The sequence below is a fragment of the Dipodomys merriami genome, unplaced genomic scaffold, assembly GCF_024711535.1.
Source record: "Dipodomys merriami isolate MVZ:Mamm:240054 unplaced genomic scaffold, mDipMer1.0.p SCAF_458, whole genome shotgun sequence".
Lineage (NCBI taxonomy): Eukaryota > Metazoa > Chordata > Mammalia > Rodentia > Heteromyidae > Dipodomys > Dipodomys merriami.
Genome location: NW_027206022.1, coordinates 16,352 through 29,241, shown reverse-complemented (window position 1 = coordinate 29,241; position 12,890 = coordinate 16,352). Strand labels below are relative to the sequence as shown.

Genomic DNA, 12,890 nt, shown 5'->3' with positions numbered 1-12,890 from the left:
CTTGTCTTCCGAGGCGTGGCTTGTCTTCTGGGGCGTGGCTTTTCTCCCAGGGGTGTGGCTTGTGTGCGTGGTTTGTCTTCCGGGGGCGTGGCTTGCATGCCCAGACGGAACTCCTGCGCGGCTCTGGGTTTACTCAGCCCGTCCCCTCCATCCCTGCCGTGCCCAAGGCCCCCAGTGCCTGTCACAGGAAGGGTGACCCCCTCCCACAGTGGCCCCCATTCCCTGCAAGGAAGGGGAGGCGTCTGTCATTCCCATGGGGTGCTTGACACACGTACACACCCCGTCCTGGGGTGGAACTTGCGATGACAATGGGCTCAGGCGCTCTAGCAGCCCGGATGTGGGCAGTGAAGCCCCCCCAGCTCCCACCACACCTCCCCAGAACGGGCAGGGGTGAGGAGAGGGGCTCGCGACCAGGAGGCGCCCCTCCTGGGTGGCTGGGATTACAGGCGTGAGCTCCACGCCCTCCCCCTCCGTGACACCCGCACGTCCAGTTACCTGTGATCAAGTCACTTTATTCCGTTTGTGTCACTGTTTTTTGTGAATTTTTTACTGTTGGGCTAAAGGTGATGTACAGCGGGGTTTCCATGACACAGGCCAGGGAACCAGCGCGTTTCTTTTTGGACAGTGTCACCCCTCTCCTCGCTCTCTCCCAGCTATGTCCACTGCTCCGACCTTTCCATAGACATGAACACCCGGAGGGGAGCGGGGAGGTTCTGGAAAAGTCATCTGGTGCCCAAGACCTGTGTTTCCAGCTGGGGGAGGGGAGGGGAGTCCCAGAGGCCTGGCCTGGCTGTGTTTTGGACCCTCAGCGAATAACAGCACCAGATTGTTAGTGACCAGTTACACTGTGTGATGCTATTTAAGCGTTTTGTCCACGTGATCACCTGGCACTGGACTGGCCAGGGAACCAAACCTACCACGCCCAACCAGCAAGAGCCACAAAACAGGGTCCCCTGGCTCATCTGAGAGACCCCCCCCCCCAAGAGAAAGCATGACCCAGGGCAGAGAAGGTGGCTTGCCTCGCGTGCATGAAGCCCTGGGTTCGAATCTTCAGTGCCACATACACAGAAAAAGGCAGAAGTGGTGCTGTGGCTCAAGTGGTAGCAAAAGAAGCTCAGGGACAGAAGAAGCTCAGGGACAGAGTCCAGGCCCTGAGTTCAAACCCCAGGACTGGCCAAAAAAGGAAGGGAGGGAGGGAGGGAGGGAGGGAAAAGGAAAGCAAACATGACCCAGAGAACAGCAGCCACACACCCCTCCACCAACACCCTCCTCCCCAAGAATCCAGGGGTCCTTGTTGCCCTAGAAGGAAGCTTCTAGATGTGGAGAGCTCCAATGGAGATGCAGAAGTCGTGGGAACCTCAGAACTGCGTTGATAAACTCACTAGTGCTGGCTATGGAGAGAGGAACAGTGTGCACGCATGGCATTCACACACACACACATACACCAAGTGAAGCCTCAGTTTGCATAACCTGAGACATGGGTACACAGAGTGGTCTGTGACAAGGAGATGGGGGGGGGGGGGAATCTGGAATCTGCCCTTGGCTGTAGCATGGAAGCTTCTACAGGTTATCCTTGATAAACTGGTTTCTGATGAAGATGGCATTTTCAGTAAGAAGAAGAATTGTGAGGCGGGCGCTGGTGGCTCACCCCTGTAATTCTAGCTGCTCGGGAGGCTGAGATAGGAGGATTGCGGTTTGAAGCCAGGCTCAGCAAACGAATCTGAGGGGTGTGTGTGTGTGTGTGTGTGTGTGTGTGTGTGCGTGTGCATGCGCACCGGCCCTGAGGCTTCAAATCCAGGCCTCAGGACATGGTTCCTTAGCTTCTTCACTCAAGGCTGGCGCTCTCCCACTTGAGCCACACCTCCACTTTGGTCTCAAGTTTGCTGGTTCATTGGAGATACGAATCTCACGGACTTTCCTGTCCGGGCTGTCTTCGAACTGGGGTCCCCAGATCTCAGCCTCTTGAGTAGCTGGGATGACAGACCTGAGCCACCCAGGGCCCGGCTTGACTCTGATGTCCAATTAATGAGCAAAAATTTAAATGGCCTGGAGTGGAGCCGTGGCCCAAGTGGTAGAGCACCAGCCGAAGAGCACAAAGTGACCGGAAGAGAAAAGCTTGGTGTGTGGATGCTGGATTGTTTCTTGGGGTGGGGGGGGACCCCCCTGACCTCTCGCTGTCGTCTCTCCACAGACTCCAGCCCCCCGACGCGCCTCCTGACCCCCCGTCCGTGCTGCGGCCCGGGCTTCGAGCAGCAGCCGCAGCGGCACCCGGTGCTGGGCGAAGCCCCGCGCTTCCACGCGCAGGCCAAGGGCAAGAACGTGCGCCTGGACGGCCACTCGCGGCGAGCCACGCGGCGCAACAGCTTCTGCAACGGGGTGACGTTCACGCAGCGGCCGATCCGGCTGTACGAGCAGGTGCGGCTGCGCCTGGTGGCCGTGCGTCCCGGCTGGAGCGGCGCGCTGCGCTTCGGCTTCACGGCGCACGACCCCTCGCTCATGAGCGCGCAGGACATCCCCAAGTACGCCTGCCCGGACCTGGTCACCCGGCCCGGCTACTGGGCCAAGGCGCTGCCCGAGAGCCTGGCGCTGCGCGACACCGTGCTGGCCTACTGGGCCGACCGGCACGGCCGCGTCTTCTACCGCGTCAACGACGGCGAGCCGGTGCTCTTCCACTGCGGCGTGGCCGTGGGCGGCCCGCTCTGGGCGCTCATCGACGTCTACGGCATCACCGACGAGGTGCAGCTGCTCGGTAGGCCGCGGCCCTGCGCCCCGGGGAGCGATCGGGGGGCCTGTGCGCGCTGGATCGGGTCCCATCCGCCCCGGGGAGGGGCTCCGGGGGGCGATCGGGGGCCTGTGCGCGCTGGATCGGGTCCCATCCGCCCCGGGGAGGGGCTCCGGGGGCGATCGGGGGCCTGTGCGGGGCCGCATCGGGTCCCATCCGCTCCGGGGGCGATCGGGGGCCTGTGCAGGGCCGCATCGGGTCCCATCCACCCCGGGGAGGGGCTCCGGGGGGCGATCGGGGGCCTGTGCGCGTCCGGATCGGGTCCCATCCGCCCCGGGGAAGGGCTCCCGGGGGCGATAGGGGGGCCTGTGCGCGTCCGCATCGGGTCCCATCCGCCCCGGGGAGGGGCTCCGGGGGCGATCGGGGGCCTGTGCGGGGCCGCATCGGGTCCCATCCACCCCGGGGAGGGGCTCCGGGGGACGATCGGGGGCCTGTGCGCGCTGGATCGGGTCCCATCCGCCCCGGGGAGGGGCTCCGGGGGTGATGGGTGGCCTTGCGTGTCGGGATCGGGTCCCATCCACCCCGGGGAGGGGCTCCGGGGGCGATGAGGGGGGGCCTGTGCGCGCTGGATCGGGTCCCATCCACCCCGGGGAGGGGCAGATCGGGCCCTGTGCACTGGTTTGGGAGAAGGGGGTGCAGATTGAGTCCTGTGCGCCCCGGGGAGGGGCAGATCGGGCCCTGTGCACCGGGTTGGGAGGAAGGGGGGGGTGCAGATTAGGTCCTGTGCACCGGGGAAGGGGCAGATCGGATCCCACCCGCCCCGAGGAGGGGCAGATCGGGCCCTGTGCGCCCTGGAGACCGGCACATAGGGTGATGGAGTCGTGTGCATCCTGGGGAGGGGCAGATCGGGTCCTGTGCGCCCCGGGAGGGGGCAGATCCGGTGACATGGGTCCCCAGGAGGGGGCAGATCCGGTCCCCTGTGCCCCAGCGAGGGGAAGATTGGGTCTTGCGCGCGCCGCGCCACCGCCGTGGGGAGAGGCACACTGGGCCGATCGGGAAGGGACAGATGGGGTCCCTGTGCGCCCTGGAGATGGGGGAATGGGGCCAACCTCAGATCTCCACCTCCTGCATAACTAAGATCATACAGATACAACAGGCACGCAACACAGGCCGTTCTCATCTTTGGCCATAAGCTGGTTTTACCTGTCACTGAACGTGCAAGGAGAATCCTGCCAGGGGTATGCGCACCTGTGCATGGCCGTACCTCCACTTAACCGTGGTGAGACTCATCCATGCACTTGCCGTGTCTTTTTCGGTAGTTTGTGTTAGGTTTTTAAAAAGAGGTGACCGAGTAAGAACTGAAACTGCACCACGCACGTGGTATTCAGGTAAGGGGTTTATTCAGTAGGCCTGCTGGGACCAGGCAAGGTTGGCACTCCACGCGGCTGGCAAAGGAAAAAAAGAGGGCGGTCTGGCGGCGGTTTAGGCCTTATATAGGGTAGGGGGCGGGGAAGGGTGTGTCCAGGTAAAGGGAAGTGGGATCAGGTGGGAGAAAGGTGTGGCCACATCAGGTTAGGATGTGACCTCAGCAGATGCGGACGTGACCTCTTCCAGGTATCCCAGTTGCCTAGGTAACGCAGGTACTGGGCGAGGTCTGTTCGTCGTCCAGGAATGGACCTTACAGTTTGTTCCTTTTTCGTTGCTGAGTAATATTCCATCATGGACCCCATGGTTTGTGTTTGTGAATGTTAAGACCATTTCTGATTTCTTGGCTCTGGATCTTGAGGGAAAAGCCTGGCTTGGGCTCCTTGCCCTTCAGCCCTAAGAGAAGATTCCCAGGGCCAAGCTCTCTTTGCCCCCATGCCCCCCAAAGAAAAACTTCCTCATGGCTCAGCGCCATTGAGGGCTTGGGAGACACCAAGACCTTTCTCTAGAGACCTGGCTTTTCACTTGCCAATTGCTGTGTGGTTTTAGCCAGGTGACAGAACCTCTCGGTGCCTTCGATTTTTTTTTTTTCATCTATAAAATGAGTTCACCCTAGCTCCCAATCACAGGATTTGTGGCAGGGTTAAAAGAGGCTATTATAAAATGGGGTGCCACACAGGGCCGAGCACATTGAAAAATAGCTAATAGGTGTGTGGATCCTAGGCTCATGCAGGTCAGACTGTGCAGATTGGATGCTCCAAGATGGAGGGTTTCTTGGACATTGTGTGTGTGTGTGTATGTGTGCACACGCACACACATGCACGCACACGCTCACGCCCTGTGCCAGTCCTGGTCTTTAGGGCCAGGGCACTGTCCCTTCACTTTTTCACTCAAGACTAGTAACACTCTTATTTGAGCCACAGCTCTACTTCCACTTTTTGCTGGTTCATTGGAGATACCTGGCTCATGATCTTTTGGGGGGGGAAGAGGGGTACCTGGGGCTTGAACTCAGGGCCTAGACACTGTCCCTGAGCTTCTTTTGCTCAAGGCTAGCACTCTACCACTTATGCCACAGTTCCACTTTTGGCTTCTTTTCGCTAATTTGCTGGCCCAGCACTGGTGGCTCACGCCTGTCATCCTAGCTACTCAGGAAGTTGAGATCACAGTTAAAAGCCAGCCCAGGCAGCAAAGTCTATGAGACTCTCCAATAAACTACTCAGAAGTCAGCAGTGGTGCTGTGGCTCAGGTGGTGGAGCACTCGCCTTGAGGTGAAGAGCTGAGGGACAGCGCCCAGGCCCAGAGTTCAAGCCCCGGGACCAGAAAAGAAAAAAAGAAGAAAAAAAAGTCTCATGAACTTTCCTTCCCGGGCTGTGATCCTCAGATCTCAGCTTCCTGAGTAGCTAGGATGACAGCTGTGAAACCCAACTCACGGACTTTTCTTCCTAGAGTAGCTTCAAACCTGGAGTCACCCTTCCTCCACACACATATTTTACAGTCAGAATAATAAACTTATTTTCAGAAAGCTATGAGAAGTTCCTGACATGTAACTGGGATTCGATCATGTTTCCTTCACGGGGAAAAGCAAGTTGACTTTGGTTACATCAGAGTAGAAGGATGAGGGGCGATTCTTCTTTCTGCTGCTCCTCCCAAGATAAGGATTTGGAAACAAACGGGATGGGGAGGTTATAATAAAATAAGAGGAGGAGAGCGGGTGTGGCTCAGTAGTAGAGCACCTGCTGAATAGACAGTACGCATGGAGTTCCATTGCTGGGAAGAAGAGAAAGGGGAAAAGGAAGAAGGATAGAAGGAGAAAAGAAAGAGAAGGAAGGGAGGGCGGGAAGGAGGAGGAGAGGAAGCAAAGAAGGCATCGTGTGTGGTGAGCTGAATTTCAGGGAGCAACTGCTGAGCAGCTGTCCAAACCCCACACACACACACACACCCCGCTGCTTGGCTGCTGACTTCATGGGCTGGCTCCTGGGCCATACTGTACCCTGGGAGTGAGGGCATGGGGTGGGAGGGGGGGCGCCCCGGTTTTCAACTCAGGCCCTTGCACTTGTTAAACGGATGCTCCACCACTTGAGTCAAGCCTCCTAGTCTTTTTTTATGTGTCTCTCGTGGGGCTTGATCTCAGCTGGGCGCTGTCCCTGAGCTCTTCAGCTCAAGGCAAGCGCTCTACCCCTTGAGCCACAGCGCCACTTCCGGTTTTCTGGTGGTTCATTGGAGATCAGAGTCTCATGGTCTTTTCTGCCCAGGCTGGCTTTGAACCACGATCCTCAGATCTCAGCCTCCCGAGTAGCTAGCATGACAGGCGTGAGCCACTGGCGCCTGGCTATTTTTTCTTATATTTCAAATAGCATTTTGAATTTTTTTGCCAAGGACCAGCCTCCATTGTGACACCCCCTGCCCCCCCCCACACACACACAAGCTATACTGCCCACCTGGCTGGGACCACAGGCCTGTGCCACAATACCCAGCTTCACCATTGAGATGTAGTCTCCCTAACGTTGGTGCTGGTACTGTGATCCCCTGATCTTCACTTACAGGAGTAAACAACCTCGCCCGGCCTCAGATAACTACTTTTTTTTGGGGGGGGGGGGGGACACAGTATCGTCAGGTGCTGGCTGGCCATGAGGGGGAACAGCCTGGCCCCCATCGCATAACAGTGGCTCTAGAACTGGTAATAAAGCTCTGCGCACACAGCTTGGCCCCCATGCCTGACACCAGGCAGCTGGCAAGGCCAGAGATGGGAGCAAGGGTTTGCGGGCTCACCCTGATGACCAGTAGCTTAGGGGTGCCTCTGTGGGGGACCTGTGTGCACCCATCAATCTGGGGTGAGACCTCCTCTCCCTAGCCACCAGCCTGTCCTACCAAGAGCTCCTGAAGACCTACTCTGTGCCTGATGCCAAGCGGCCCCATTTGTTCTGCCCGAATTGATTCCCTTTTATGCTCAGTGCTAAGCCTGAGCCACAGCTCTACTTCCTGCTTCTTATTGTTTGCTAGTTAATTGGAGATAAAGAGTCTGACGGACTTTCTTGGTCCAGGCTGGCTTTGAACCGGGATCCTCAGTGCCATGCACTGGGCAATGTGTGTGGAGTATGGAATCTCCATTAGAGGCCTGGGGAGCCAGCTACCCCCGTGATTCTATGTGCAGCTGCAGCGTCACGAAGGGAAATGATGTATGCAAAGTCACGTGGCTCATAAAGGCGAAGCCGGGCCGTCCACGCGGGCCACGAGCTTTGCCACGCACTGAGCCCAGGCACTGGCTGGCAGGACCCAATAGGAGCAGGCGGGAGACGCTGAGGGACGGGCAGGCGCAGTGGGGTGGACGTGGCCAGGGCCAGGGCGGGTGGAGGCCCCCGGCACTGCCCGGCCAACACCCCTGGGCTTGGTCTGGCAGGACAACTTTGGGTGGAGAGGCGCTGGGAAAGTTCACTACACCAAGAGGCTCCCACAAACACAGCTCGAAAACTTCAGAAAAGTGAGATTTTTTTTTTCTGATCTCAGAACCAGTATACATCTAACAGAAGAAAAAAAAAATGAGAACATCAGAAATCTAGAAGTTTCTCCTCAACAACCAGCTACTTTCAATTTTGTTTTTCTTTTGTCAGTTGTGGGGCTTGAACTCTGGGCCTGGGCGCTGTCCCGGAGCTCTTCAGCTCAAGGCGAGCACTCTACCATTTTGAGCCACAAAGCCACTTCCAGTTTTCTGGTGGTTCATTGGAGATAAGAGGCTTACAGGACTTTCCTGCCCAGGCTGGCTTTGAACCGCAGTCCTCAGATCTCAGCCTCCTGAGTAGCTAGGTGTGACAGGTGTGAGCCACAGGTGCCCAGCTCAAATTATCTATTTCTTTCTAGTATTTTCCTATGCATCAGTTTCCCACAAAACAAGAACCTCACTTATAAATTGTTTTGTACTTGGTTCTAACCTGCCCTAGCCCTGTGCGAGTATGCCAGAGCCTTTTCTAGTTTTCCCCACTTTGAGAAGCTGTAACCCCAATCTAAGTGGACATCTAAGGGGCATACAGGGTTTGAATAAGCATGCTTTTTGTTGTTTTTGTTTTGGCTTGAACTCAGGGCCTGTGCACTGTCCTTAGCTTTTTTGCTCAAGGCTAGCCCTCTACCACTTGAGCCACGGCTCCACTTTTGGCTTTTTGGTGGTTCATGGACTTTTCCACCCCAGGCTAGTTTTGAACCTCCATCCTCAGATCTCAGCCTCCTGAGTAACTAGCATTGTAGGCGTGAGCCACCAGTGCCCAGCTAAACCTATCCATTATTATGAGTTCAGTGTATATTTAGAAAACTAAAGAGGAAGAATTTTCCCATGACACAAACTACAGATTAGTAATATGTAACAAAGCGCTGGCTAGAGAGATCAGCATGAAAAATTGGAGAAACATGTTTTCTTGGGTATTTATCATGCTTAACAAGAATATGTTTTATCACGATAAACCCTTCCAAATATTTTGAATGACTGTTTCCCTGATAAGTTTGTTATGCAGTGTGGCCCTCAGGGTTTTCTAGAAACTTCTCCCATTAATGTATCCAGTGCAGTGTTACTGCTGAAGGCTGATTGGCCTGCCTCTCCTGAACCCTGAGCACAGGGTGAGGTGCAAATGCTGTGCCCCGCAGGGACTCAGTCTAGTTAGGGAGACAGAAAAGAAATAACCCACTAAAGTGGAGATCTGCACTATCAAACTAACAAATACTTTGCTCTGTGTGTGTGTGTGTCAGCCCTGGGGCGTGAACTCACAACCCTGGGTGCAGTCACTGAGCTTTTGGGCTCAAGGCTAGCTAGTGTTCTACCATTTTTAGCCACGGTGCCCACTTCTGGTTTTCTAGTGGTTACCTGGAAATAAAGACTCTCAGACTTTCTTGCCAGCCCTGGCTTCAAATTGAGATCTTTGTATCTCAGCCTCCTGAGCAGACAGGATGACGGGTGAGCCACTGGCACCCGGCCTGACCAAAAAACAAAACGAGACAAAAACACCACAATCGGGTCAAGAACATTTTACACCATATGGTGGCCTGTCATCCTAGCCACTCAGGGGACTGAATATCCAGGTTCAAATCCCAGCCCGGACTTGAGTCTGTGAAATTTGTATCCCCAATTAACCAACAAAAGTTGGGGGTGGAGGTGTGGCCCAAGTGTAGAGCACCAGCCTTAGGCCGCCAAATGCTAAGCAAAAGCGTGAGGCCCTGAGTTCCAGCCCAGGTCCAGCACGGCACAAGAAGTGCAGGAAGGGGGGGGGGGGCAGGAGGTGAAGGGGGGGAGTGTCACAGCACCGGAAGTGCGGTGCAGGAGGGGGACCGAGAGGCCGGGGTCACTGCACCAGAAGGGCAGGGGAAGGGGAGGGGGGACTGAGAAGTGGGGTCATTGTGCTAGAAGTGCGGGGGTGGCGGGGAACCCAGAGGTGGGGGGGAGGGGAGATCACTGCACCGGAAGTGCAGGGAGGTGGGAACCACTGCAGGGTGGGGGGGGGTCACTGCACCGGAAGTGCATGGGAACCCAGAGGTGGGGGTCACTACACCGGAAGTGTGGGGAGGTGGGAACCACTGCATGGTGAGAGGGTCACTGCACCGGAAGTGGAGGGATGGAGGGGCGCCGAGAGGTGGGGGGGGTCTCTGTACTGGAAATGCGGGGAGGTGGGAACCACTGCAGGGTAGAGGTCACTGCACCGGAAGTGCATGGGAACCCAGAGGTGGGGGGGTCACTACACCGGAAGTATGGGGAGGTGGGAACCACTGCAGGGTGGTGGGGTCACTGTGCCGGAAGTGGAGGGTCGTCACTACACCGGAAGTGTGGGGAGGTAGGAACCACTGCAGGGTGGGGGGGGTCACTGTACCGGAAGTGCATGGGAACCCAGAGGTGGGGGGTCACTACACCGGAAGTGTGGGGAATGGGAACCACAGCCGGGTGGGGGTCACTGTACCGGAAGTGGGGGGAGTCATCACTACACCGGAAGTGTGGGGAGGTGGGAACCACTGCAGGGTGGGGGGGGTCACTGTGCCGGAAGTGGGGGGTCGTCACTACACCGGAAGTGTGGGGAGGTGGGAACCACGGCAGGGGGGGTCACTACCGGAAGTGCATGGAAACCCAGAGGTGGGGGTCACTGCACCGGAAGTGTGGGGAGGTGGGACCACTTCAGGGAGTCACTGTACCGGAAGTGGGGGGTCACTACACCGGAAGTGTGGGGAGGTGGGAACCACTGCAGGGTGAGAGGGTCACTGCACCGGAAGTGGCGGGATGGAGGGGCGCCGGGAGGTGGGGGGGGGCCCGTCCCGGGGGTGCGCAGCCCCGATCGTCCCCTCACCCCGTCCTCCCGTCCCCCCACCCCGCAGAGAGCGCCTTCGCCGACACGCTGCCGCCCGCGCGCCTGGGCCAGGCCCGCTTCAGCGCCTGCCCGCCGCCCGGCAGCCACGACGCCGCCAACCTGGACAACAACGAGCTGGAGAACAGCCGGGTGGTGGCCAAGCTGGGGCAGCTGGCGCTGGGCCGCGCCGCGGGCCCGCCGGCCGCCGCCATCCCGTGCGGGCCCCGCGAGCGCCCGCGGCCCGCGTCCTCGCCCGCGCTGCTCGACGCCGACCTGCGCTTCCACGCCACGCGCGGGCCCGACGTGAGCCTGTCGGCCGACCGCAGGCTGGCGTGCGCGCCGCGGCCCGACGGCGGCCGCACGCTCGTGTTCTGCGAGCGCCCGCTGCGGCCCGGCGAGAGCCTCTTCGTGGAAGTGGGGCGCGCGGGGCTGGCGGCGCCCGGCGCCGTGGCCTTCGGCATCACCTCGTGCGACCCCGGCGCGCTGCGGCCCGCCGAGCTGCCCGCCGACCCCGACGCGCTGCTCGACCGCAAGGAGTACTGGGTGGTGGCGCGCGCCGGGCCCGTGCCCAGCGGCGGCGACGCGCTCAGCTTCACGCTGCGCCCCGGCGGCGACGTGCTGCTGGGCGTCAACGGGCGCCCGCGCGGCCGCCTGCTGTGCGTGGACACGTCGCAGGCGCTCTGGGCCTTCTTCGCCGTGCGCGGCGGCGCCGCGGGCCAGCTGCGCCTCCTCGGTGAGTCCTGCCCCGCTGCGCCTGCGCGGGACACCCCCCCCCCTCTCCTCACGCCCCGCCCCACACCAGGTCTCATCGCACTCTAGGCCCCGCCCCTTTCCCTCTCCATGCCCCGCCCCGTGCCAGGCCTCTTACTCTAGGCCACGCCCCTCTCCCCACCATGCCCCGCCCCACACCAGCCCTTATCTGGCTCTAGGCCACGCCCCTCTTCCCACCATGCCCCGCCCCACACCAGCCCTTATCTGACTCTAGGCCCCGCCCCGTGCCAGGCCTCCTCTTACTCTAGGCCACGCCCCTTTCCCCATGCCACCCAGGGATCATCACACTAGGCCACGCCCCTCTCCCCACCATGCCCCACCCCATGCCAGCCTTTATCTTATTCTAGGCCACGCCCCTTTCCCTCTCCATGCCCCGCCCCATGCCAGGCCTCCTCTCTAGGCCACGCCCCTTTCCTCCCTTTACCACCCAAGCATCATCTCACATTAAGCCACGCCCCTCTCCCCACCATGCCCCGCCCCACACCCGCCTTTATCTTACTCTAGGCCACGCCCCTCTCCTCACCATGCCCCGCCCCATGCCAGGCCTCCTCTTACTCTAGGCCACGCCCCTTTCCTCCCCATGCCGCCCAGGGATCATCTCACACTAGGCCATGCCCCTGTCCCCACCATGCCCCGCCCCACACCAGCCCTTATCTTATTCTAGGCCATGCCCCTCTCCCCACCATGCCCCGCCCCACACCAGCCTTTATCTTACTCTAGGCCACGCCCCTCTCCTCACCATGCCCCGCCCCACACCAGCCCTTATCTGACTCTAGGCCACGCCCCTCTCCCCACCATGCCCCGCCCCACACCAGCCCTTATCTGACTCTAGGCCCCGCCCCTTTTCTACTCCATGCCCCGCCCTGTGCCAGGCCTCTTACTCTAGGCCACGCCCCTTTCCCCATGCCACCCAGGGATCATCACACTAGGCCACGCCCCTCTCCCCATCATGCCCCGCCCCACACCAGCCTTTATCTTACTCTAGGCCACGCCCCTCTCCTCACCATGCCCTGCCCCATACCAGATCTCACTCTAGGCCCCGCCCCTTTTCCTCTCCATGCCCCGCCCCATGCCAGGCCTCCTCTTACTCTAGGCTACGCCCCTTCTTCCCCATGCCACCCAGGCCTCATCTCACTAGGCCACGCCCCTCTCCCCGCCATGCCCCGCCCCACACCAGACCTCTTACTCTAGGTCCCGCCCCTTCCCCCCCTCCCCCCCCCCCCCGCCACCCAGGCCTCATCTCACACTAGGCCACGCCCCTCTCCCGACCATGCCCCGCCCCTCCTCGTGCCCCACCACAGGCTAGACTTCATCTCACTGTAGGCCCCCACACCCCTGCAGAAGTCACACCCGGTGTAACCCCGCCCTGCCACAGACCCCGCCCCCATAGAAGACCCTGCCCCTCCCTCTCCACCCCAGGCCCCGCCCACATCAGGCCTTCCTATAGATTCATCCCTGGTCCTGCCCCTCCCAGTTCCCTACACACCCCATCATTGGCCCTCTACAGGCCCCGCCCCTGTCTGGCCCTGCCCCGCCGAAGACTCCACCCCTCCTCATCCTGGTACCGCCCCCATCCAGCCCCCACCTCCGCCCCTCTGCACACCTCTCTATTCCAGACCCTGCCTCTATTCAAGTCTCTCCCTCAGGCCTGAGGGTCTCAG

At 59.7% G+C, this 12,890-nt stretch overlaps 1 protein-coding gene across 1 annotated transcript in view; it reads left to right on the top strand.

The window, feature by feature from the left end:
• LOC138808592 (E3 ubiquitin-protein ligase NEURL1B) overlaps positions 1-12,890 on the top strand; it is a 36,331-nt gene that overhangs the window by 15,404 nt on the left and 8,037 nt on the right. The window contains exons 2-3 of the mRNA XM_069994886.1: positions 2,192-2,749; positions 10,487-11,191. Of these exons, the coding sequence (XP_069850987.1) occupies positions 2,192-2,749; positions 10,487-11,191 (1,263 nt within the window). The remainder of the gene's footprint in view (positions 1-2,191; positions 2,750-10,486; positions 11,192-12,890) is intronic.